The 27,345-nt window shown below is 39.3% G+C and overlaps 6 protein-coding genes across 6 annotated transcripts; 2 read left to right on the forward strand and 4 right to left on the reverse strand.

Moving 5' to 3' along the window:
• Positions 1-28: 28 nt before the first annotated feature.
• On the reverse strand, positions 29-4,401 carry PKNH_0613200 (SICAvar, type I (fragment); the record flags this gene model as incomplete). The annotated part of the gene is made up of 6 exons (XM_002259475.1): positions 29-736; positions 1,247-1,867; positions 2,271-2,903; positions 3,178-3,284; positions 3,545-4,088; positions 4,301-4,401. Coding segments are annotated over 6 exons (2,714 nt in total), but the record flags the coding sequence as incomplete, so codon positions are not given.
• Positions 4,402-10,347: 5,946 nt separating this feature from the next.
• PKNH_0613300 (KIR protein) lies at positions 10,348-13,314 on the forward strand (the record flags this gene model as incomplete). Its single annotated transcript, XM_002261768.1, has 4 exons — positions 10,348-10,362; positions 10,682-11,434; positions 11,757-12,539; positions 12,982-13,314. 4 exons carry the CDS (start codon positions 10,348-10,350, stop codon positions 13,312-13,314), a joined length of 1,884 nt encoding a protein of 627 aa, XP_002261804.1.
• A 2,568-nt stretch (positions 13,315-15,882) lies between these two features.
• PKNH_0613400 (merozoite TRAP-like protein, putative) lies at positions 15,883-17,010 on the forward strand (the record flags this gene model as incomplete). The annotated part of the gene is made up of 1 exon (XM_002261769.1): positions 15,883-17,010. The coding sequence occupies one exon, from the start codon at positions 15,883-15,885 to the stop codon at positions 17,008-17,010; it is 1,128 nt and encodes a 375-aa protein (XP_002261805.1).
• Positions 17,011-18,135: 1,125 nt separating this feature from the next.
• PKNH_0613500 (uncharacterized protein) lies at positions 18,136-18,649 on the reverse strand (the record flags this gene model as incomplete). The annotated part of the gene is made up of 2 exons (XM_002261770.1): positions 18,136-18,240; positions 18,404-18,649. 2 exons carry the CDS (start codon positions 18,647-18,649, stop codon positions 18,136-18,138), a joined length of 351 nt encoding a protein of 116 aa, XP_002261806.1.
• Positions 18,650-20,551: 1,902 nt separating this feature from the next.
• On the reverse strand, positions 20,552-21,770 carry PKNH_0613600 (inner membrane complex protein 1m, putative; the record flags this gene model as incomplete). Its single annotated transcript, XM_002261771.1, has 2 exons — positions 20,552-21,541; positions 21,678-21,770. The coding sequence occupies 2 exons, from the start codon at positions 21,768-21,770 to the stop codon at positions 20,552-20,554; spliced, it is 1,083 nt and encodes a 360-aa protein (XP_002261807.1).
• Positions 21,771-23,374: 1,604 nt separating this feature from the next.
• Positions 23,375-26,090, reverse strand: PKNH_0613700 (conserved Plasmodium protein, unknown function; the record flags this gene model as incomplete). Its single annotated transcript, XM_039113578.1, has 3 exons — positions 23,375-23,629; positions 23,796-25,711; positions 25,901-26,090. 3 exons carry the CDS (start codon positions 26,088-26,090, stop codon positions 23,375-23,377), a joined length of 2,361 nt encoding a protein of 786 aa, XP_038969537.1.
• Positions 26,091-27,345: the final 1,255 nt, after the last annotated feature.

The raw sequence follows: 27,345 nt of genomic DNA on the forward strand, positions 1-27,345 counted from the left end.
ATATATGTAGTTGTCTATCGCCCCTTACCCAAGATGACATTGTTCCGGTTGAGGGTGTTTGTCCATTTTTGCTTTTCAGTTTTTTTTTTATTGCGCATTGGACTTGAGTACAGAAAGAAGAGGCCATTTCATTTACTTTGTTCAATGTTTGTTGCATTTGGGATTCTTTATCGAGGAGTTGGTTCATTTGAGTTTGGACTTCTTTTCTGTTGTTGCCGTTATCATTGCAATTTTGTCCACTTTGTAGTGATGCTGTTCCAATGAGACCTTTATCAACGAGGAGGTTGCAACCGTCCAAAATTTTATCATCCCTTTTACAGACAAAGCAATCATAAACTCCACTCTTACACGAAGGCGAAGGCGAAGAATTTGGATTATTCTGTTTATTCCAATCATCAAACATTTGTGTTATTTTTTCCTCATCAATGGGACATTTGTCCTCAGACTCCTTTTTTATTTTAGTTGCGTAAAGGTTAAGTGCTGCGCACATCATACTTCGTTTAAAAAACTTATCATCATCCGTATTACCGTTCTGAGTAACCAGAACTTGGTTAATATAGTCTAAACCTGCTGTGATATGATTACAGGCTTTTCTTTCAACACTATGTGGATTTTCATCACCAAATTTATTACATACAACATTAGCGTTGGTCTTCGATGTGTCATTTCCATCGGACACGATCTTCTGGAACATCTTCTTCAGTTCCTCTTTAACAGTCGTATCCCAAAAGTCACACTGTAAAAAAAAACAGTAAAAAGTTATATCTGTAGTAGATGGGTTAGTGTCTAGTATCCGGTTTCCGTGCCATCCGGTCTCTGTCTGCGAGGAGTTTTTCCTCTCCCCCCCTAAAGCAGCTAAAGCTAACCCCGGAACCCTATTCATATACCCTGAAAACCTTATTCCAACACCCTCAAACCTTCTTCCTATACCCTGAACCTCATTCCAATACCCCTAAAACCTCATTCCAATACCCCTAAAACCTTATTCTAACATCCCTACAACCTTATTCTAACACCCTTAGAACCTTATTCCAGCACCGCTACAACCTTATTCTAATACCCCCATAACCTTATTCTAACATCCCTAAAACCTTATTCTAATACCCGTAGAACTTTATTCTAACACCCATACAACCTTTATTCCTAAACCCGGAATACGAATTTTTTTTTTTTTTTTTTTTTTTTTTTTTTTTTTTAATTATTCCTTCTACCCTCTCAGTGTTGTGTTGTTTGTAGTAATACTTACCCAACTGTGCGTAGGGCTACCCTTATTCCCGTTTTTGTTTTTGTGGTTGTGGAACCATTTGGGTGCGGCACATTTAATATAATCGCATAAGTTTTGCATTTCATTTATGTTTTCAATGACGGTCTTCATGTTTTGCTCATCGACCTTGAGTATTGGATCCACTTTGGCCTTTACAGTGACAGAGTTTTTTTCAATGGTCACATTGCAATTGTCCAAATTTTCATCCCATTTACATTCAATACACGAACCACTATTGTTCGTGCATTTACCACCAACCTCAAAAGCTTTTTTTATTCCTGATTCTACTAAACAATTCGCTTTGCTTTTCATATGTTTTGCATAAGCATGAAGTAAGAAACAACCGACAGTTCGCCTAAAAGGTGGATAGTCCAAAACTGGATTATCGTTTCTTGTTGACGACGACGACGTCGTCGTCGTATACAGTTTTTTTAGACCGGCATGCAAATAATTGCATGCCTTCTTTTCAGGGTCAGTGGCATCCCTCTCTTCAGTGTCATCTTTCACTTGATTACAATCTCCGTTCCCTGTTCCGCTATTTGTGTTCATTGCTCCTGCTAATTCATTCCACAATGTCTTCACATGCTCATTCCAGAATTTTTCCTGTATAAGGTGGTGGTGGTACAATATATATATATATATATATATATACATATGCATAAATGCATATGTAGGTATATGTAAGTACATACATATATGTATGTATACATCTATACACTTATGTATGTATAAACGTATGTGTATATATGTAGAGGTATATATATGTAACATATGTGTATATATGTAGAGGTATGTATATGTAACATATGTGTATATATGTAGAGGTATGTATATATGTATACATATATATATATATGTTTATCTGTACATATGTATATACATATGTTTATATATGTATATATGTATTTATATTCATCCATCCTATGAGAATATAAATAGTGCACATGTACACTGTGCACCATATTATCGTCTCATAAAGTGGACAATTATATATGTGGCCACTTACCTCCCCCTTCCCGTGTTCCTTTTTTTTATGATACCAATTCGCTATGCAATTCACGCGATCACATAAAGTGACCTTCCTTTTTATTTCGGATAATGTTGGTTGTATTTTGGTGTTGGTGGTGATATCGTCCAACATACCCACCACTTTGGACCATAGGGGGTCACCCTCAATTTTAGAGGTGATACACTTTCCTATCTGGCACTTCTCACATGAACCATCCTCCTTACCATTCCCATTACCTTTCTTCCCACACCATTCTTCACGTTTATCCTCCCCCTCCTTGAAGGCCTTATCTATTCCTTCCTGTACAACACAAGCATAACCTCCTTTTTCTGCATGTAGTCTTAATGTCTCTGCGAACGCATTGAGTGCTACACAACGCATGGTAGATTTAAATATTCTATTATTTACTTTTCGTGGCCCCGTATCGGATCCGTTCTCCTTCATTCCATGTATGTCCTTTAATGCTTTAACCATAATTTTGCATGTTGTTTTGCTTACGCAATCTGCATTACCATTGGGGCATTTAACCTCCTTGCACAGATCGTCCGCATCGTCGATGTTGCCCCCATTGTCAGGCAGGGCTTTGTCGAATGAGGTGACTTGCTCCTGCACTTTCTCCCACATTGCATCCTGTGGGTAGGTATATATATATATATATATATATATATATATATATATATATATATGCATATGTATACATACACATGTATATGTATACACGTATATACGTACGCATATGTACATACATATGTATATATGTATATGTGCATATGTACATACGTCTATATGTGTATGTGTATATTTATTCATCCCATGAAAAGCATATATACAATAGTGCATACACATACACTTCGTATACTAATCTATCATATAATAGAGTGGACAATTATATATGTGCCCATACCTTGTCATCTTTACTCGTTTTGCTTTTTCCCATGTCTTCGAACCACTGTTCTCCCGCACATTGTGCGCGCGAACACAAACCACTTATGTTTTTACATTGACCACCACCTGCGGGAAAGGAATGGGAAGAAAGGAAGTGAGCAACATGTAAGAAGGAATGATATGTAGAAAAGGCTTCTAAGGAGGAAGGGGAATGGGTCTGAGGAGTGAAGGGGAGGGGAGGAGTCTAAGGAACGGAAGAAAATGAAGCAAGGAGTGGTTAGAAGGGAAGACGGTCAAGGGAAGGAGGGGCATGGTTGTTCAAGGGATGGAAGGATAGATGGTCTGAGGAGTAATGAAAGTGGTTATTGTTGTAGTTGTCTACTTACATATTTTGTGTGCACTTTCCTTCAACGTTTTCTTCATATCGGCGTCCGACGTGAGCATATGGTCTAATTTAGTCTTCACTTGTTCGCTGTTTATTTCGCAACTGAAATTCGCTTTCCTTTCGCACGTAAAACACTTATCACCATCACTCTTGCAGGGAGATGTTGCTCCCATAATTACACTACTTTTTCCAAATGCTTTATCTATAGCGTCCTTTATTTTATTTTCGTCTGCACATGGAAGTGCTTCTAATTTATCAGCAAAAGCATTTAATAAAACACAACGCATAGTACGTTCAAATAATTGGTCCTCTAAAGCCTTCTTTGTGATATTTCCCTTTGAATCTACTTTTGCTTTAATTTCATAAATACTCTCTAATCCTGCAGCAATGAACTTGCATACTGTCTTCTCTTCTTCTGAAACCTCCTTACCACTCCCATTAATGTGATTACATAGGGTGTCACCATTTGTTCCCCCTGAAGATAATGCCGCAGAAAGATTTTTCAATTCTTCCTCAACACCATCATCGTCCCTCCACATATTATCCTACACATAGTAGGAAGATAAAAAGAAATAGAGGAAAGTGAATGAATGAAGGAAAGAAAATGAATGAACGAAATGAAAGAATGAAGGAGTCCGTGCACACAGGGCGTATTCAATTTATGGTGAACATTCCACATAAATGTTGTCCACACATATAAATTTATACATATGGGTTCCTTCCGGAATCATATATTTCAGAAAATATAGATTCTTACATATGTCTTCGCAGTGCCACCTTGGTTCCTGTTCTTTATCCACCTATCAGCTACACAATCTGCACGATCACATAAGTTCGTCTTATCTAGACACTCCAAACCTACAAGAAGAAAGAACAATGCACAAAGGATGAGTCATGATGATATGATGACGATGGTTGTCTATGTAGTGGGTGATGTGATGTTGTCTTCTTTCCCCCCATGAACACAGAGTCCTATAGTAAAGGTTGCTAGATTGGTTGTGTAGTATCCGGTTTCCTTGCCATCCGGTGGTTGTGTCGTATCCGGTCTTTGTCTTCGAGGAGTTTTTCCTCTCCCCTCCCGGGAGGGATGCTGGGATGCTTCCCTGCCATCCGGTTCATACCATCCGGTTCATACCATCCGGTTCATACCATCCGTCCACTACCATCCGGCCACTACCATCCGATTACTAACATCCGGTTACTACCATCCTGCCACTACCATCCGGTTTATACCATCCAGTTTATACCATCCGGCTCATACCATCCGGCTCATACCATCCTCTTTATACCATCCTCCTTATACCATCCGGTTCATACCATCCAGTTCATACCATCCAGTCACCACCATCCAGTCACCACCATCCAGTCTCCACCATCCAGTCTCCACCATCCAGTCTCCACCATCCAGTCTCCACCATCCAGTCTCCACCATCCAGTTCCCACCATCCAGTTCCCACCATCCAGTTCCCACCATCCAGTTCCCACCATCCAGTTCCCACCATCCAGTTCCCACCATCCAGTTCCCACCATCCAGTTCCCACCATCCCGTTCCTACCAACCGATTATTACCATCCAGTTAATACCATCCGGTTCATACCATCCAGTTCATACCATCCAGTTCATACCATCCGGTTCCTAACATCCGGTTCATACCATCCGGTTCATTCCATCCGGTTTATACCATCCAGTTTATACCATCCGGTCCATACCATCCGGTTTCTACCATCCGGTTACTACCATCCGATTACTAATATCCGGTTACTACCATCCGGTTAGTGTGTCCTATCCGGTCTTTGTCTTCGAGGAGTTTTTCCCTATCCTCCCCGGGAGGGATGCTGGGATGCTTCCCTACCATCCGGTTTCTGCCATCCGGTTCATACCATCCGGCATCTACCATCCGGCATCTACCATCCGGCATCTACCATCCGGTCACTACCATCCAGTTCCCACAATCCCCTTCCTACCATCCGGTTACTCCCATCCGGTTACTCCCATCCGGTTACTCCCATCCGGTTCATACCATCCGGTTTCTACCATCCTGATCCAACCATCCGGTTACTACCATCCAGTTCCCACCATCCGGTTCATACCATACGGTTGTTCTGTCGTATCCGATCTTTGTCTTCGAGGAGTTTTACCTACCCCTCCCGGGAGGGATGCTGGGATGCTTCCCTGCCATCCGGTTCCTACCATCCGGTTCCTACCATCCGGTTCATACCATTCGGTTCATACCATCCGGTCATATACCATCCAGTTCATATCATCCAGTTCATAACATCCGGTCCATACCATCCGGTTCATACCATCCGGTTCATACCATCCGCTTCCTAACATCCTATTCCTACCATCCAGTTCCTACCATCCGGTTCATACCATCCGGTTCATACCATCCGATTACTACCATGTGGTTGACGTATAGTATCCAGTTGTTGTCTGCGAGGAGTTTTTCCAATCCCCCCCTAAAGTAGCTAAAGCTAAACCCGGAACCCTACTCCTAAACCCGGAACCCTACTCCTAAACCCGGAACCCTACTCCTAAACCCGGAACCCTACTCCTAAACCCGGAATCTGACTTCCAAAACCCATAAAACCCTATTCCTGTACCCTTTCAACCTTATTCTAACACCAAACAACCTTACTCTCATACCGTAAAACCCCCCTCCTAAACCCTGAATCCTAATTATGACACCCCTACAATCTTCATCCCAAATCCGGAATCCTAATTATGACACCCCTACAATCTTCATCCTAAATCCGGAATCTATGTTCTAACACCCTGAGACCTTTCTCCTAAACCCGGAATCTAAGTCCTAACACCCTGACACCTTTGTCCTAAATCCGGAATCTGACATCTAACACCCTGACACCTTCATTCCTAAACCCGGAATCTAAGTTCTAACACCCTGGCACCTTCCTCCTAAAACCGGAATCTGACTTCTAACACCCTGACACCTCCCTCCTAAATCCGGGATCTAAGTCCTAACACCCTGACCCCTTCATCCTAAACCTGGAATCTAAGTTCTAACGCCCTGACAACTTCCTCCTAAACCCGGGATCTAAGTCCTAACACCCTGACACCTTCATTCCTAAACCCGGAATCTATGTTCTAACGCCCTGGCACCTTCCTCCTAAAACCGGAATCTGACTTCTAACACCCTGACACCTCCCTCCTAAATCCGGGATCTAAGTCCTAACACCCTGACCCCCTCATCCTAAACCTGGAATCTAAGTTCTAACGCCCTGACAACTTCCTCCTAAACCCGGAATCTAAGTTCTTACACCCCGACACCTTTGTCCTAAACCCGGAATCTGACTTCTAACACCCTTACAAACTTCCCCCTAAACCAGGAATCTAAGTCCTAACACCCTGACACCTTCATCCTAAACCCGAAATCTGACTTCTAACACCCCTGAAATCTTCCTCCTAAACCCGGAATTTAAGTTCGAACACCCTGACACCTTACTCCTAAACCCGGAATCTAAGTTCTAACACCCCGACACCTCTGTCCTAAACCCGGAATCTGACTTCTAACACCCTTACAACGTTACTCCTAAACCCGGAATATGACTCCTAAACCCGGAATCTGACTCCTAAACCCGGAATCTGACTCCTAAACCCGGAATCTGACTCCTAAACCCGGAATCTGACTCCTAAACCCGGAATCTGACTCCTAAACCCGGAATATGACTCCTAAACCCGGAATCTGACTCCTAAACCCGGAATCTGACTCCTAAACCCGGAATCTGACTCCTAAACCCGGAATCTGACTCCTAAACCCGGAATCTGACTCCTAAACCCGGAATCTGACTCCTAAACCCGGAATCTGACTCCTAAACCCGGAATCTGACTCCTGAACCCGGAATCTGACTCCTGAGCCCGGAATCTGATTCCCTGCATCCCACAACCTTATTCGGACACCCCTACAACATTATTCCTATACCCTGAAACCCCGTTCTAACAGCCCTATAACCTTCTTCCAACACCCCGAAACCTTTATTCCTAAATCCGGAATCTGACTCCTGAACCCGGAATCTGACTCCTAAACCCGGAATCTGACTCCTGAACCCGGAATCTGATTCCTAAACCCGGAATCTGACTCCTGAACCCGGAATCTGACTCCTGAGCCCGGAATCTGATTCCCTGCATCCCACAACCTTATTCGGACACCCCTACAACATTATTCCTAAACCCGGAATCCGAGTTCTGACACCCATACGACGTTATTCTAACACCCCTACAACCTTATTCTAACACCCCTATAGCATTGTTCTAAAATCCCTACAACCTCCTTCCTAAACCCGGAATCTGAATTTCTAAACGCGGAATCTAACTTCTGACACCCTGAAAACCTTCTCATCACCTTCATCCTCCTCATCATACTCTTCCCCCCCCCCACCTTATAATTATTTTTTTTTTTTTTTTTTTTTTTTGGTGAAAGGACACTTTTTTTCTTTATAGAAAAAGAAAAAAAAAAACATTCTTCTTTTTTTTTTTAAGAACACATTTTTTTTCTCTCTTTTTTTTGTCCTTTTTTTTTTTTGCGCTTGCGAAAAATATATTTTTTCTTCTTTTTTCTTTTTCCGCTTGCGAAAAATATATTTTTTTCGTTTTTCTTTTTCTGTTTGCGAAAAATATATTTTTTCTTCTTTTTTTTTTTTTTTTTTGCGGAAAATAGAATAAGCGCGCGAATAAATGATGTCTGCTGACAGCGCACAACAAAAAAAAAAAAGAAAAGGAAAGGAAGGTGTATGATGAAATATATTACAGCTGCAAAAGGTCGCAAAATATAAAGGAAAAACACACACTTATCCGACGCAAGGAAAAATTGTGTTTACATACGTGTAGGCACAAACAACGTTATAAAAGCATACATACACTTTACACCAAAGATGTATACAGAATAACGAGAATATGCGGAAATGGCTTGGTTATGTGTTCCGCGGTTAAGGATAAGGTAGGTTCCGGGTTAAAGATAAGGTAGGTTCCGGGTTAAATGTAAAGTGGGTTCCGGGTTAAGGATAAAAGTAGGTTCCGGGTTAAGGGTAAGGTAGGTTCCGGGTTAAGGGTAAAAGTGGGTTCCGGGTTAAGGATAAGGTAGGTTCCAGGTTAAGGATATAGAAGTGGGTTCCGGGTTAAGGATAAAAGTGGGTTCCGGGTTAAGCGTAAAATTTGATTCCGGGTTAAGGATTAAAGTGGGTTCCAGGTTAAGGATAAGGTAGATGCCGGGTTAAGGGTAAAGTAGGTTCCGGGTTAAGGATAAAAGTGTGTTCTGGGTTAAGGGTAAAAGTGGGTTCCGGGTTAAGGGTAAAGTACGTTCCGGGTTAAGGGTAAAGTACGTTCCGGGTTAAGGATAAGGTAAGTTACGGGTTAAAAATAAGGTAGGTTCCGGGTTAAAGATAAGGTAGGTTCCGGGTTAAAGATAAGGTAGGTTCCGGGTTAAATGTAAAGTGGGTTCCGGGTTAAGGATAAAAGTAGGTTCCGGGTTAAGGATTAAAGTGGGTTCCGGGTTAAGGATTAAAGTGGGTTCCGGGTTAAGGATTAAAGTGGGCTCCGAGTTAAGGTGAATGTAGGATCAAGGTTTAGGTTTATGGTGATAGTAGGATCAGGGTTTGGGGTTTAGGTGAATGTATGATCGGGGTTTAGGGTTATGGTGATAGTAGCATCAAGGTTTAGGGTTAAGGGGAATGTAAGATCATGGTTTAGTGTTAGGGTGAATGCAGGTTCAGAGTTTAGGGTTATGGTGACCGTAATATCAGGGTTTATGGTTATGGTGATAGTAGCATCAGGGTTTAGGTTTAATGTTTGTAGAGTATAAGTTTAGGGTTCAGCGTGCAGAACTCGGGGTTCAGGGTTTAGGGTTCAGGGTTTAGTGTTTAGGGTTTAGGGTTTTAGGGTTTAGGATTTTGGATTTAGGATTTTGGATTTAGGATTTTGGATTTAGGATTTAAGGATCAGGGTTTAGGTATCTCGATCTCAGAGTTGAAGGATCCGGGTTTAGGGTTTTAAGGTTCATGCATTGGGTTTAGCCTTAAGGGAGGTAGGTCTTAGATTTTAAGAATTACGATCCTATTTAATATATTTGCTTTTTATCGTTTTATGTATCCTATATATTAGTAAAATGACCTTAATAACCTATAACACATGAAGTTAAAATGTGAACCCTAAACACCGGAACCCTGAACCTTGAAAGCCGAAAACTTAGATGAATTATTATATATAAGCTTACAATAGTGAATTAGGATGATCACGTTTAGTGCATAATAGAGAATGGCACCTATATATATATATGTCATTCATTTTTAACAATGTAGATAAAAAAATGATAATAATGGAAGGGGGGAAGATATTTTATTTAGAAGATAGGATGGAATAGATAAAAGGATTATTGAAAAATGTGAAAAAAATGCATAGATGGAAAGGAAAAGAGGGAAAATAAAATTAGATGGTAAAGAATGTTAAAGTAAGGAAAAGGAAAAAAAAATTAATAAGGAGAAAGGAAGAAGAGGAATAAAAGTAAAAGGAATGATAAAAGATAGGAGAAAAGAAAAGAAGTTTTAAGGGAAAATAGGATGAAGTTTTAAAGGGGCAAGAAGTAGGGTTCAAGAGAGGAAGAAAGAAGGTTTAAGCGAAGAGTAGGAAGGTTTAAGAGAAAAGAAGGAAGTTTTTAAAAGGAAAAAGAGAAAAGAAGGAAATTTTTAAAAGGAAAAAGGGAAAAGAAGGAATGTTTTAAAAGGAAAAAAAAAGGGAGAACCTTTAAAAGGAAGAAAGAAGAATATAATAAGAAGAAAAGTATTAAAGGGAAAAATGTCAGGTGGAAAAGTAAGAAATAAAAAAAAAATTAATAAGGAAATGGTTGAACCCCCAAAGGAGGAGGATGGACTTTTTAGAGTGTGAATGGAATATAGAGGGGTAATGGGAATGGGAATGGGAAAGACCTTTCTTTGCCTCCTTTCCCTTCTCTTTCTTCCTTTCCTTCACATTCCCCTTCGCCTTAGACCCTTATCTATTCCACATTAATAGTTGAATATATATATACCAAACTATTTTATGCATAATAGAATAAACTATTGGGGGAACATACATAAATATATATATATATATTTCATTGTTATTCCTAATTAATTTCTTACATTTATAGAAAACGGACCAATGTTCAGGGAAGTTACCATCCGAGCAGAAATATGAGGCACTCGGAAAAGAGAAGAACTGCATTGCAAATCATGGAGATCAAACTAAGAATGGAAACATAGTGAATAATCTGATGGGAACAATGGACTTATGGCTGTCGAATAAGGATGACGCCCGGCAAATTGTAGAAGCGTATTGCCATGCGAGCACAGAAGCAGTGAGTGATTCAACAGATTACTATGATTCGTGCCACTTTTTTTATTTTTGGTTAGGTGATTTATTAAAGGACAAATTTAAAATAACAAATCTTGATCTTAATAGTGTCATGGATCCGGTCTATAAAAGATTGGAGGATTTTCAATTTAGGAGTGGAATGCAGAAAAGGAATTGTAAAAATTTATACCCCCTTATTGGCAAAAGTATTTTCGACCTCTATAAAATAATTTTCGATTACTCCTACAATTTCAATACTTTACAAGCATCCTCGGATCAGGGGCAGAAAGAGCACTTGTGTAAGGATGAATGCACCGAATATGTAGCAGCAGCAGAGAGAGCATATGAAAAGGTGAAGGGTAATTGTAATGAACCTAATGCTAATAGTGATCCATGGTGTAAAGATTTTACGGGAGCATATAAAAACCATTTTGAGACTAATGGGAAACCGAAATTACCATGCACCATCACGTCAAAAGGGCATAGGGACGAATCGGAATGTAGAGAAAACTCCCTCTCAGATCTGGGTGATCTGTCGGGACCACTTACAGTAAGTAGAACAGAAAAGAAAGAGTAAAGGAATAGAAAGAGAAGAAAAGGAATAAGAAGGAAGAGCAAAAATAAAAAAAAAAAAGAAAAAAAGCGAACAAAAGGGGAATTCAACAACAACATCCTCATTTTCCCATTTAATATTCACACATTTGACATCTTCATTCAGAGGGAATGTGCATATACGACTTATGTACAATTTCACTAATACTGTCATGGGGGAGTGCATGTCAGTATATATATACAGACTCCATATATGTGTATATATATACATATATGTATATGTGGATGTTTCACACTTCTTGCCTTAATTGCATTTGTAGAAAGACCATTTAGGAAAATTACCGTCCAAAATGATATACAAGGAATTAAGAGATGGTGAAGATAAAGATAAATGTGATAAGGAGCTCATGGAAAGTACGGAGACTCAGTTGAAAAGTGCACTAAATGGGTACGCTTGTGATGAGATATGTAGAGAGAAAATTATAAGTGCTTGGTGTCTTGTAACTAGGGGCATGGGGGATAGGTGCGATCTGCAGGAGAAGGAACGATACGATTTCTTTTACTTGTGGTTGGTGGAACAATTGTTTGCGGAGAAGGGACAAATTGATTCATTTTGTGGTCTTGTGAAAGAAATAAAGAAGGCATTGACGGAAATGTATGCCGGTCAGGATTGTGACATTCTGTGTACTGATAAAATGGACAAGAACTTCTTTAGCAATGCGAAAGAAGTGTACGACTATTACAAGGACCATGCTGGAATAATGCAGCAGGTAGGGTCGGGGGGGCGTCTATGCAATCAGGAATATAAGAATCACCTGAAAAGCATTGTTTCCGCATGTGAAGCGGTAAATACATACTGCAAGAATGGGCAATATAACAGTACTCCATATTGTAGCTGGTTCAATGGCGAAAGTGATGGTAAAAATTACTGTGATCAAACAGAACTAGCAAAATTAACATGTACAACCCCCTCAGGTTCTTCCGGTCACAGTTCTTCTGTTTCCGGTTCATCTTCTGGTGGTGGTAGCGGTGGTGTAGGAGGCATGGTTGGTGGTGGATTAGCTTCTGTAGCATTACCAGCTGTCGGCTTACTTTTATACAAAGTAAGTACATATGCATAGACATATATGTATGTACATACATACATATACATATATACATATACACACATACACACATAAATACGCATAAATATACATATAAATGCATATACACATACATATATGTACATATACATACATATATACATAAAAATACATATATATATACATATATACATATATACATATATATACATATACATATATACATATACATATATATATACATATATATACATATACATATATACATATACATATATATATACCTACATATACATATATACATATATATATACCTACATATACATATAGATATACACATATATAGACATATGTACATATACATGTATGTATATGTATGTATATGTATGTATATGTATATGTATGTATATGTATATGTATATGTATACATGTCCTTCCTTTTTTTTTTTTTTTTTTTCAGTATACTGATGTATTTGATGGAATAAAAAAATCCCTCTTCGGTGGACTCAATAACGGCAACAACAGAAGAGGAAGAAGATCTACTTTTCGACACAATGAGCAACACTTTGACGGCTTCGATTCTTCTACATTAGGAGACGATTCTTCCACACTAGGTGGTGATGGTTCCACCACCCTCGGTGGTGGTGGTGGGGAATCGTCCACCTTAGGTGGTAGCTCCACCGATATTTCTACCATATATGATGATGGAGAACGACGACGTCGACCATCACCAGCATCCACGAAGCCATATAATACACGACAAAGCAGAAATATTCGTTATGGAAGAATATAATACCGACGCCGCATGTAACATTGCAATGTGTAAGCACATAATGCGGAATGTGATGATGTAAACATATTAAATGAACATATACGTATATATATATATGTAATGTAACATATATGAATGTGTAATGTTTTTTCTCCCACCCCCTTCCCCCCTTCCTCTGGGGTAAGGAATAAATAACTAATCGCACAGTTTACACAATATAAGAATCAAAAGAACCATTCTTTTTTTTACTTTTTTTGCTTTTTTTTTTCTTTAATATATTGAATTAATTCAATTATATTTTTTTCTTTTTTTTTGGTGTGTTGAATTATTAATTTTTTTGGGGGGGAACATTTCAATTGATAGTTGTTTTTTTTTTTTTTTTTTTTTTTTTTTCTTGTAAGATGAATGCAGATCAAGCCAGTTTACACATTCGCACTTGGCTAGCTTCTTAATTTTTTTGTAAATAAGGGTACATAAAAAAAAAAAAAAAAAAAAAAAAAAAAATGAACAAGATCCCCTTTGCTCACGTAACTGTGTCCTGTGTAAATTTAATTTAAATCTGTTATGTGACTTTTTCTTTTTAAACTTGGTGACCTTTTTTGAGGCATCCCTCCATTTCCTTTTTAAATCCCTTCTTTAAACAACCCGCAATTACACACGCTTCCTTAGGAAACACACACCATACAAAATGCAGCTGTTTCTACATGGCGCATGCAAAGGAAAAATTGCTAAATAAATTATAATGGAAAATTAAGTCATGAAAAAAAAAAAAAAAAAAAAGTGAATAAAAGAAAAAATAGAAGAATCTCCATGTTACTATATCTCGACATTACATGCTGTTTGAACACATGGCTTCTCTGCCACTTTTAACGAAGTTACCGAGCAATCTGAATAGGCTGACAAGTTCGCTTATTTTTTTTAAGTGATGACCTCACCCGACGTTAGCTTCAGAACTTTCGTCAAGTTGCGGTTTACCATTTAGTAAATTACAAATATCATGCATCAGCATTTCGTCACGTGATCAATTTACCATTTTTCGAATTTGCCCATTTATCAAATTCCCAAATCATTTGCTCCCCAATTTTATTTTTCGAAATGTGCAACACACCAGTGATTACCTCGTCCCTACAAATTAAGGTGTGTTCATTTTATTTTTTTCTTAAATTAAGAAAGAACTCTACTAATTAATTATTCGGGAAGGCAACTTCAACCTCCTGTGAGTTTCACCCATTTGCATCTTCAATGCTCTCTATTAAAATTTAACTGAACTTCACACTATTTTGTCACCACTTTTTTTTGTTCCATCAGCAGTGAAATTTCTTCACCTCACTTTTTGTTTGTAAACCCGCGAGTTACAGCTATTTTCGTGGAACTCTTTGCAACAAACCTTTAAACTGGAGAGGCGGAGACTTCGCTGCGCACAGGTTGGGCTAAATTTTTTTTTTTTTTTTTCCGTGCTCGCGTTTCGTTACTAAGTGTCACTTTACCTTTTTTTACATTTTCTTTTTTTCTTTAAGTGCCGCTTCTATACTCCCCTGTTTTTTTTTTTTTTTTTTTTTTTTTTTTCCATTTCGCACGTTGAGATTTCCATCACAGCGCTTCACACCTTCACGCAAATGCACACACCCCCGCCTCAGATGATCGCGGGCATGCATTCCCTCGCGCGTACGTGAACGCCTGAGTAAAAAGGGGAATAATAGAAACATAAAGGTGTAAGAGCGGGCTCGGTAAACGTGTGAGCATCATCTGGTGCCTCTGCGCTACCAAAAACACATCCACTTGATCAATATGCCCAAGCACCATTCGGTGTGAAAACTTCATTAGTCTTTTTTTATGACCTCCTGCAATATATCATACCATCCTTTTTTTTTGCTCTTTACCCGATGTAACGCTCCGTGCACACACATTTTACCAGTACATTGTTTTTCCCGCCGATGTTCTTTTAGCTTTTCTACATTTCCCAAGCATTGATGAGAAAGAAAGAGGAACATAGTTGCGCTGCATATGACAATGCAATTTTGCAAAAAAAGACTGTCCGTGTAGAACGACTATCCGTCTGCACGCTACATTCGTATTAACCGCTTTTTTTTTTTTTTCCTTTTTTTGCATCCTCATCACTGCTCAAACTTTTTCATTGTTCACCCGAATTGTGAATAGCAAATTGTTGTTGCTGAAGGAGTTTACTAGAGCAGCATCAATGGAATAGAAAAATATCATTTTTCTCTTCTTCTTTTTTTTTTTTTTTTTGTTCCTTTTTAATTTTTTATAGCAATTTCTTCGGTTGGTAGCTTCTTGCCTTGTTTAATCTCCTTGGTTTTGCGCAATCGAAGGGCTTGAAGTCGCATTTGTTAACCTTCGCGCAAGCACCGCGTACATAGATGTGTTCATAATTACGTGCACACTTGCACATATACTTTTAACATTCCTGTGTGGATGTTCGCCGATTTTTTTTTACACAATTATGTGTGTGTTCCTAAGCTAGCTATCGAGATTGCCTGAACAGGATAGCCAAATTGCAACAAAAAAGCCAATTCTTTTTTTTTTTTTTTTTTTTTTCCTTTTTTTGCTAAATAATGGAATAAAACTAAAATGGCTAGCTTCAAGTCATTATTGTTAAATATTTTCTTCTTTTCTTTGATACATATAAGCTGCGAGCTCATTAGGGATAAAAGATGCGAACAATGGGATTCGTGGTCTCCTTGCAAGAATGGAATTAGCACGAGGATATGCTTAACGGACAAATCCGTAACAGATAAGATGACCTGCACGATGTGTAACATTTGGGGAGAATGGTCTGCTTGTCAAAATGGAAAGAGACACAGAAAAATAGTTAACTGTCCTTTCATTAGGGAAGATCAGGATTGTGATCCAAACAATTCGAACGAAGAAAACGCAAGAAATAATACCACCATTTATTTTAACAATTATGATGATGAGCAAGGAGACAACTTCGAAGAGACTTTGGAGGAAGAAAGCAATTTACCCGTCACAGGCGATAACAGCGAACCGGTTTTCCTCGAAAGGAATTCACATGGGGAACGAAAACAGCAAGGCATGAGAGAAAGTTTCGCACATGTTGACGAAGTGGACACGACTGCACAGGAGCACAACGATATGTTGACAGACACAACCCCCTCTGAAGCGTCACCCCCTGCAGATGATGCGAGCGAGAACCATGCGAAATCCCCCAACCCAGATGAACTGAATGAACCGCATATTAATAGTGATGGAGCACAAACGGATGCAACATATGATCCGAGCAGCCACAACCCCGCAGATGACCAAAGCGACACAGCCCCATTCAGTAAACCAAAAAGAGCAAAGAATTTCCGAGATCATAAGTTTGACGATTTTTCAAGCACTCCTGGGGAAGGCCAAAATAAGAACCATGCCGAGGGGGATACGCATCGACAGAGCTTCAAAGAACAACAAGGAAATCAGCATGAACAGAGCAAAAATGAGTGGAGAAAAAAACACAATGCAGGAACGGGAAGTGGAGGTGCACCAAAGTTTAACCAAACATACATTGCCAGTGGAATGGGTCTTCTCTTTCTCGTAAGTGGAAGTGCCGCTAGCTATGCCTTGTACAATGGCAAGTACAAGCAACTCAATGAAGAAGCAAAGAATGAAAATTTCGAAGTCATATTTAATGAAGATATGAAGGCTAGGGATAACAGCAAGTCTATGTACGAGGATGAGTTTTGGGCCCTCGGTTAATACGGCATCCTCTGCACAGTACACCACACAAATGTTGTGTGTGCATGAAGATATAAGGAAGTACCTCGGGTGGGATGCACATAGAAAGTGATTTGGAATGCCTCCCTCATCGAGGCGCCAGAAACAATTCCTTCTTTTATTTATTTATTATTTTTTTTTTTTTCCCGTCCCAATTTACTGATCTATGTTGTGGATGCTCTGTGGCACTCTGCATGAGGGAAAAGCAGCTAGGGTGGGAAAGAAAAAAAAAAAAAAAAAAAAACAAACAAATTAATACCATAAATTGAAGAAGAAAAGACCGTCATCAATACACACCCCTCCGTCTGCACACTTCATTTTTTTCCATTTTTTTTTTTATTTTTTGGTTTTTTTTTTTTTTTCCGCAAAAAATATGCTCCTCTGTGAAGTCTCACTAATGAGCTTCCCCTTTTTTCCCTTTTTTTTTTTTTTTTTTTGTTAACCACGTTGGGACATTCTTCCTTTTCGTGTTTCACTCCATTTGGTGGTATCGCGTCTTCTGCTTTTGCAAAACTGCTTTGAGGGATCTCTCTCATTTGAGTTTAAATTTTGTTCCCTTTGCGAAAGTGTACCTTTTGCCCTATTGGTATTGGGCTGCGAGAGCGACGACGTCAAAATGGGCCAGCCGAATTTGGCTGCTCTATGTACCCTCCCAGCACCAGCACATACACACACAGACATACAAACACATACTTCCATGCGCACCATTTTGAACAAGTGTTAACCAACAGGAACATGTCTGGATGGGGAAGTTCCATTTTTCCAGCCCAGTGGACCCACACCGTTAGTAGACTTTCAATTGAAGCAACTACATTTCCCTCCACAGAAGTGTTCGTACTGTGTTACATATCGAGGCGAACCTCTTCTCGAGCATTAATTCTGCTCGAACAATATATCGTAGGTTTCTCACGGTTGTACAAAAGAATAAATTACATGAAAAAAAAAAAAAAAAAAAAAAAAAAACGGGGCACGGGATGGATACGCATGTGATAACACTACACACTGGAGTGAAATAAAAAAAAAATTGAAAAAGTTTTTTAAATGAGGTATTCTCTCCATGTGTGGGGTCGTCTTCTATCGGTCCAAACTACACGTGGAGAGAAGACTTCACCATGAATCTTCACACAACTGTGAGTTTCCTTGAACTTTGGGCAGAGCCTTACCCGTGAAATAATAGTTCGAATGGAACAAGGTGCCAAAGACTATGGTGGCCTGCTCATTTTTGCAAAAGGGAAAAAAAAAAAAAAAAAAAAAAAAAGGTAGTAATAAAATTATAAAGTAGCAGCTTGATGCAGTTGGCACATCTACTATGTGAAAAGGCGCCTTCCTTTGGGGTGGGCACACATGATAATCAGGGGGGGGGTGTCTTCCTCACCTGCAGGAAAAGCCAGCTCCACCAAACGTACTCAGACATGGGCGATACCATGTTCGTCGCAATTTCCGCCGACGTATAGTAATCCTCCAGATAGTGTGTTAAATGTATTCTTGAAAAGGATACGCCTCTTTTCGTAAACATGTTCGTGTTCTTCATTTCGTTTCTGACATGACCCATTTGGGGGATAATACACGGGTGTCCAGCGACCCGCTTAAGCATTTCTCGCCCAAGGCCCCTTCCCAACATGTTTGCGGGGCTGCAGAGCTGATATACACGCGGGGATATTTATAGATTTCAATTGGACTATGTGTTGTACGGACACTCGTATCACTGATACTGCGCCAACAGTTCAGCTCTGTGTTTTCAATCTTGGCAAAACTTCCAAAGGGGCGCAAAGGCCACGTGCGTTAACAGGGCGAACGGGTATTATAAACAAATCAGTGTAAATGGAAAAAAAAAAAAAAAAAAAAAAAAAAAGTGACATATATACTGTATCGTACTGTGCTTCTCACATATTTACGCGCAGAGAAACTGAGTACCAGTAGCTTCATTCGTTGGGGAAAAAAATGATACATATGTAACACGCACATGTACATGTATGTGGCGAATTTGCGAAGCGGAAAAGCACCAAGGAGGGGGGGGAGGGAATTAAAAAAATTCACGTGCATATAATGCACATGCTCACATGAGCGCATTTCTGGAACATTTAAAACCTTTCGGCGACCAAGGAACAAATCCGAAAATGGTGTGAGAGAAGTTGCGTAAGTTGCCCGCCACAGTGATGGGTAAAAAAAAAAGGGGGCAACAACCAGCTAGTTTTTTTTTTTTTTTTTTTTTTTTTTAATATAGCGTCACGATATAGCGAACGGTGATGATACTTTTTCATGAGCAGTGGGTGCGCCTGATTGATGTACCTCGCCAACGGGAGTAACAAATGTAAGCGCAATAATAAAGGTGTAAAAAAAATTATTTTGTCATTTTCAAAAAAAAAGTGAAAAAACATTTGTATAACCATAATGCATAACACCGCGTCGCAAACACACACATGAGAGAAAACAAACATATCATATAATGTCACATCATTTTTGCAGATCCACTCACTTATGTTACTCCGGAAGAAAGGTATATTAATGGCTAAAAGGTTTGGGGTAATTTACGTGGTGTGCTAAAACGGACTTCACGTGAAAATGTAACATTGTAAAAAATGCCTTATAGAAAAAATTGCCTTTCCAAAGGTGTGCTAAATGGAGGTACAACTGGCGGCACAGTATCGAGGAAAAACATTATATCTCTTTCTCCCCTACCATTCGGGTCCTTCCTATTTGGAGGATCCGCTAAAATGGAAATGGTTTTCTCCACACCAAAGGAAGCTTTAACAAGCATGAATGTTATTTTGTTCATTATTAGCTATTTTTTTTTTTTTTTTTTCTTTTTTTTTTTTTGTAAGGAGAATAAAAGGGTTGTTGTCTCTTTTAAAAAGACGCACATATATTGTACCAGACACGTTAAAGTGATAAAGCTGGAGTTGTGATGTTCCCTACTTTGGGGCTCCAGTTCATTGGGGGGGGACCTTAACCGTTGTCATTACAGGAAACATTTCACCTGTACATCATATACAATCCAGCCTGCGCTAACTCGAAATGTGCCAACAGAAAATAAAACCTGAAGCTTCTCTTGAAGGATGATACACACAAAAAATATAAGGACAGATGCGTGAGCAATGGTAGGTGTAGAACGCCCCTTGGTTTAAGTTGGTATAATTAAAAAGGGAAACATAAATCGTAACACGCGCGAGTTACGCCATAAAATAAATACAAATTAATGCCATGTAAAATCTAACGTGAAATGTTAAAAAGGTTAGAAAAATTCATTAAATATTATAAATCGAATAATATTTAAGGATTTTTTTTTTTTTTTTTTTTTTTTGACGAAACTCGCGTTAACCGTTTTCGTCTCACTTGTGTAAGTGGTCCAAATTAAGTGCCATGGTACGATGTCTGAATATGCGCAGTGCATATGCTGCGAGTTCTTCTGCACAAGCTTAATTACCAGAAATTTTCCATTGGGGCTGTGCAACATGAGGTCATTTTTAATTATTTCTCGAGATTCTTGTCCTTTTCTTCTACTTTGGTAGAGTGTAGAATCTCCCTATTTGGTTGCCCTTTTTGTGGCGTTTCTTCCGCTTTGACTCTTAATTTGCTTTTCCTTAACCTTCCTCTCTTTATGCGGGTCACGTCTACCCCCATCAAGCATATACGGATCACCGCCAGACCCAACACCGCCCCCTGTATGACTCCCCTTGTCAGCACCCCCCACGAGAAGAGATATGCCCTGCAGACCCAGTTTACCCGCCAGCACAAGAGCTACCCCAGCTGTCGCCAACAAGTTAGACGTTGTCTCAATCATTCTGTCATAAAAATTATTTTCCTTTTTATGTATAACAAGTGGGCAAGTATTATAGGCAAATGTGTTGTACGGTTCGGGGGGCAATTCATAGCTACTCCTCATGTCGTACATGTTACCCCTACTGTGTGTATAAACTGCATCGTTAAAAAGCAGAGGATCCATTTCGTGCATTAATGACTCCTCATTCTTCCCATTACAAAGGCAGCTCAAAAAGCAGTTATCTTTCTTTCTGCTTGTATACCCACTAAACGGATTCAACATATTTAAAAAATTGTCATTATACCCTTCAAAGAGGGGTAATTCTCCCTGGAGGTTATAAGCACTATTATAACTCATGTCTGGTTCTATGGGACCATTTTCCATATATTGAGGGATATATCTACGGATGGGGATTTCTGTATAAATTTCTCTCCTGGGTCTAAAAGGTACAGGGACTTCCTTTGGTACATATTGAAATCGTTTGTACTTTCTCTTCACATACTTATTGACATATTTGTACTGAGGCACATCTACTACTTTGTACACTGGCTTGACCCTCAACTTCTTTTGGGGAACTTGGACGTCTTTGTACCTGTACCTTTCTCGATATATGGGTGTTTCCACATCCTTGACGACGGGGTATGTTCTGTATTCAACTTTGGGCACGTGGACGATATTTTCCTTGTACTCTATTTTGGGCACGTGGATTGTAGTTTCTTGCACTATGTTCTTTATAACCGGGTTTGCTGCGGGCTGGGGCGTAAGTGGGTTGTCAGTTGGGACGTGAATTAGTTTGTAATTGGGTATACAAATTGACACTGCTGCACGGGAGGCGGAAACGCACACAGAGGCGCGTGTTCGGATTTCCCCTTTCGCGCGGAATCCCTACTTCAAAAACGGCGTAGTCCTCCATAGTGGTGCAAGGCGAGGGGGCAGGCCCCAAGACATACTTCTTTTCATTTTTGCAAATACTGTCGCACATGGTTACGCAGCTATTCAAATTTTATTGCTAGAAAAAATGGGAAGGAAAACACAGTTGCTTTGCTGCACAACCACGTGCATAACTTAACACGCAAGGTTGAGAGGAAGAAATCTGTAACATGAAAAAATAAGATAAAATTAGAAGAGCGGTAATATGTGCACAGGGAGGTACCACACACTTAACTGCAAAGTGTGACTTTTAATAGGCACTTCTTTCTTCTACATGTTTTGTAGCTTGTATCCCCTTTAAGGACGAAGTTACTTATGCGTCCACTTATCTTCTAACGGGACAAAGATAAACTAAACGCGGATATCATCTAGACTTACGATGACAATCCAATTTCAGTTAAGTTGGCTGTACTCTGTCTGCGTTTCATTTATTTGGACAAATTGGGAAGAACTCGGGTGATGGACTTGTTTGCGCCAATTTACTCCGAACAGTTGCGTTCGTTAAGCGCCCTGCTGGGGAAAAATAACGGGCTTCACAGAAAGGTCACAGGTGGACGAGCTTGCTTATTTAAATTACAAATTTCACGAAAATAAAAAAAAAAAAGGCACATTTTTTATGCCCCACAGGTGAATTAAGAAAAGTAGACATAATTTGGTTGAAGTTTGACTTGGCATTAGATCGAAGTACTATAATTTGTGTGCGAAGGAAATCCGTCCACAAAAAAAAAAAAAAAAAAAAAAAAAAAGCTAGTTGTGTGTGTAACATGTCTATGCAGATTTATACATTTACATATTTACATATTTAAATATTTACATATTTACTTATTTACCTATTTACCTATTTACCTGTTAACGCATTTGTACAGTTGTACATTTTTGTTTTTTCCTTTGCGTGTGCCGCCTTGAATCTGGTTGCCCCCAAACCCCGCAAACATATTTTCTCTATTAGCGCAAAATTTATGAACCAAAAAAAAAAAAAAAAAAAAAAAAAAGCACCACTGTTGGTATATAAATTTGTGAATTTTTTGCATGACCTGTTCAAAAAAAAAAAAAAAAAAAAAAATTGGACAAGGCGAGAAATGGCTATTTTGTTCTATACGCCCTGTTATTTTTTATTGCCCTCCCAAAAAAAAAAGAAAAAATAGCCATTTTAGAACAATTCCTGATCAGACAAAATTCTCCCATTTGGGTACTATTACCACCAAATAAATGTTGGAGAAATAGAGGACGAAAATATACAAGTGGATGCAGAATTTTAAATATGCATCTTCCAAAGTCTTAAACAGTTGTGCTTTCTTGTTTCCTTTTCTATCACTGTAACGTGGGCCTTCCCCGCATACATCATACGCATCGCACGTACTTGAACAAGGGAGGGACGGCTATCCAAAAATGTGTGTGTTCAAAAAGGGGGACAACAAATGGTGTTGCAGAAGACAGGTCTGTTTACATGTAACATGGGAGGGCAAAATAAAGTACAGCAAAGAGAAGTATAACGCATTAAAGCATATTAAAGCACAGCAAAAAAAAAAAAAAAAAAAAAAAAAAAAAAAAAAGGAGAACAAATAAAACATGATGTAAAAGGAAAACAAACAAAGTCAACAAAAGAGATAGGGATTAACTGCAAAAGGGAGAAGTCCGTACGACGTCGAAATCGTACTACATAATGTAATACTTACTCAAAAAATTCGATATGGACGTGTCTAGTACTTCATAGTACTCGAACAAATTATATATACACACGATTAGCGAATTCGGGCTTACGTAAATAGTGAAGCAGTTTTTATTTTGGGCACAGGTGCGAATCATTTTGTACTTTATCAAATTTGGGTACATGATTTTTTCCTCGTGCGAAAATTGATTTTCTAAACCGCGTGTGCAGAACTTGCCCAGATCCTTTATCAGTTCGGTTACCTATAAAGGTGGAAGAGAAGAAGGGTGAGTTCGGGAGCCCCGTAAGGGGATTGCTAATTGAAATGTTGAGAGGAACACGTATGGTCTCCTGCTTGAGCGATCATTTAGATCAGCCAATTCAGTAGTGGCCTCTCAAGTGGAGTGACCACCCGGGGAGGAGACGTACCTGCTGCTCATACTTCGTCGAAAGGACGTCAATATACTGGGAGTCTATATAGCTATAAACACTGTGAAACAAAAAGGGGGTGAAGCAAATATCCTTGTTGCTGTGGATAGTCACCAATATGTAATCTGTAAGGTACATTTTGAGTAAATTGGAGTGTCTAATTTTCTCCAGAGTTAGGACAGCACTTTTGCGTTGAGGTTTCACTCCCTTCGGTAGGTAGTTGTTCAGGTAGAAAAAAAAATTCACCGCTCTCAGGGTGTGCAAATAGGGGAACTTTAAAATGAATAGGATATTATCCTCCGATAGCATAATGTACGTGTTGTTGCAGTAGACTACGTCGATAATATTCACCTTGGGGTACTCCAATTTTTTGAAAATGAATCGTTTAATTTGTCTTCCCTTGGATGCAGCACATTCGTTCGGCATGTCCACCTCATCTGCATTCATCGAATCTGCTACAGGTGATTCCCCCTTCCCGAAAATCCAAAAATAAATTTCCTTATTTTCAAACAATACACACCCATGTGCGCACGACGTGCCGCTTAACAGCACCTTAGGTTTGGAACGTATCAGCTTCTTTTTGAACTTCAAATTGTTGGACGTTTTTATGAAAATGAAATGATGCTTCTTTTTGGTAGCTCGCTCAGAGGTGTCTGCATTTTGTGAATCATCCATGTTGGACGGGTTAATCGTGCCATTTTTTGCCCCTCTCCCTAAGCTGGAGAAATTGGTAGTCACCTGGCCAGGAAGAGTACCCTCCTCTGCATGGTTAATTCTCCTTTTCTTTTTCGCATGTTGTAGAGTCACATTATCATTATGGTCTTCTCCCCTTTGTATTTCACCCACCACAGAGTCCAACGAATGCGCGGCGGATTCTTCCTTTTGGTTATGCACACTTCCGGTGAGTTTGATTCCACGGGAGGAGGTTTTGCTTAAGGAACCACGTGTTTTGTTTTCCCTCATTGGTGAAGATCTTACCATTTGGTAACCTCTACCCCTTTGCAATGTTCTTTCTTTTTTTCCCGACCCTTTTCTGTTCTCCACATTGAATCTCTGATTTGTGTTAATTTCCCCTTGTGTGTTTTCCGCATGCAATGTATTTCCTTCCCCGGAATGGTTAACCATAGATGCTCCGTCCGTGTTGATTATCCTCTGCTTGGAGAAGTTGAATCTTTTTCGACCAGTGCCGTTATGAGCACGTGTATAGGAGAGTTCGAATATAGATGCGTACTTCAAATAGAGGGTACAAGAGCGTAGGTCGTATTCAGTGAGCTCAGGTAGACTAACTAAAATGGTCCTTATTCTCAACTTCCGCTTCTGAAAAGATGAAGGAACAATCATCTTCATCTGCTTAATATTGATCCTACTAGAATTAATATTTGTGTTGAGCCCTAAGTATAAGTTGTCCATGCTATCCACTAAGCTAATTCCAAAAAAATGAATCGGGTCGATGGTCTCATGTTGGTGTGTGGAAGAACAAAACTTGTACTCATCATTTTTAGGATTTTCATTTGATCCCTTTGGATCATCAAAGTGAATGTCTCCTTTGTAATTACAGGAAACAAATTGTATGTCTTTTATTTCATTGGCAGTCGGAATAGGCAAAGGTTTCCATTCATTGAAATGGTCCAAATGCCACAAGTAACGACTGTGTTTGTAGACATATAATTTATTATCTGAGAGATATACAAGAATATGCCATCTGGAGAATTTAATAATTTTTATGTAGTTCTTCATAAAGATAAAGTCATTGAATAGGTAAGTATTCATGTGTATTCCTAGATGTGGTTTGAATTGTCTGTGTGTAAATGTGTAGGTTTCGTTTGCGAATCTGCTAAAGGCACCTCCGAAACAGGCGAAGTTTTTTCGGACGTCATATTTTTCCATCAACTTGGTCAATTCCTTCATCTGGTACTCTGCACGCAGTTGTGGGGAGGGATGTAGCATGGGAGTGATTAGGTGTGCGGTGTGACTGTGCGGTTCTCTTTTCGTGCTGCTCTTTGGGAGCATCAGGAATGATGGGCCTTCTTCAAGGGAACCCTTCACTTGGCACAAACACGGAGACGCACACGTGGTTGCAATGTTGATACGGGGGTACTCCTCACCAGTGATATCCTTCATGGAGTCATCCTTCCGACAGGCGTCCTTTACGTAGTCATTCTGGCAACAGCGATCCGCCAACTCCACGCGGACCGCACCCCCTTGCGCCTTCCTCTTCCTTGGGTCGCAACGTTCCCCCTTGTTGCGGAGAACCATCTCCTCTTGGGCTGTTCGGACAACCGCGGAGGAAATCATGCGGCGCTTGCGTTTTATTCTTTTTTTTTTTTTTTTTTTTTTTTTTTTTTTTTTTTTTTTTTTTTGTGTTTTTTTCTTTCTTATTATTATTATTTTTTTTGTTTGTTTTGTTTTATTTCTCTCACTGTTGATATCAATTTAGCCTCGGTGACCCTTTTTGGATCCCCCCTTGCGACGAAGTTCCTTCGCCTTTGACGACATCCGAGTCATGGTGGTGGCCCTGGCGCAGTCTCCTTAATGTATTTTTTTCCTTTTTGCTTCCCTCTCCTTGCAGTTTTTCGATCTCTTTGGTCTTGTACCAGTGGTTGTCACGTTTTTGTTAGCGCTTACCGCATTGGTTGCAAAGCAAAAAAAAAAAAAAAAAAAAAAAAAAGTGAGCAGGTCCAGCAAAGTTGTTAAAAGAACAAACTGATTGAAACGGAACAAACCTGAAACAAACTCACCCCAATGCAACGTTGTTCACCGTTTTTTTTCTTTGCAGTGCGCTGTACATCCGCATGACAAGCCGAGCCTGTATTTTTTTTTTTTTTTTTTTTTTTTTTCTGTCCGTCGAAATGTAGCCATAAGTTTGTTTTTACGCTTGTGAGTACAATTTAGGATATTTCAAAAAAAAAAAAAAAAACTCCACACTTTTTACAATCATATTTATTGGTGAAAAACAGCATCCCTCTGCCTTTTCCGCCTTCACTCGTTTCATTTCTCCCTCATGACATGCCCCTACGGTTATTCAGTTCGAAGTACCACAGATGTGGCGGAAAACCACTAACGTTAAGTGGCGAACCATGTGATGCGAAGAAAACAACTCCCCCTTGGAAATTACGCGTTACACATGTGTTGTATGCACCGTGTGCCAATTATTTGCCTCCTTCAGCATACCAACTGGACAATAGCTACTGTGACGATTGATTGTTCTCTTCATCTGACATGCATCTGTTTGTGTGTATGTGTTGTGTCTACATGTGCATACGTAATCTGCGGGGGAATTTCAATTTCGTTTTTTCAACACGATGACATTCACCTACATGGATATCAATTTTAAGGAATGAAGAGAGGACGAGGAGAAAAAAAAAAAAAAAACGGGGAAAAACAATATTTCACCTCCCCCCCCCTAAAAATAATTCTCCACGGAAAGTAGCGCTCAATCGTTTGTGAATACAATAGGATAACAAAATAAACGCGAGTCATCGTAACCTCCACAAAAAAAAAAAAAATATAAAAAAAAAAAAAAAAAAAATATCCATAATTAGGCGAATAC

This window comes from Plasmodium knowlesi, assembly GCF_000006355.2.
Source record: "Plasmodium knowlesi strain H genome assembly, chromosome: 6".
In the NCBI taxonomy this organism is placed as follows: Eukaryota; Apicomplexa; class Aconoidasida; order Haemosporida; family Plasmodiidae; genus Plasmodium; species Plasmodium knowlesi.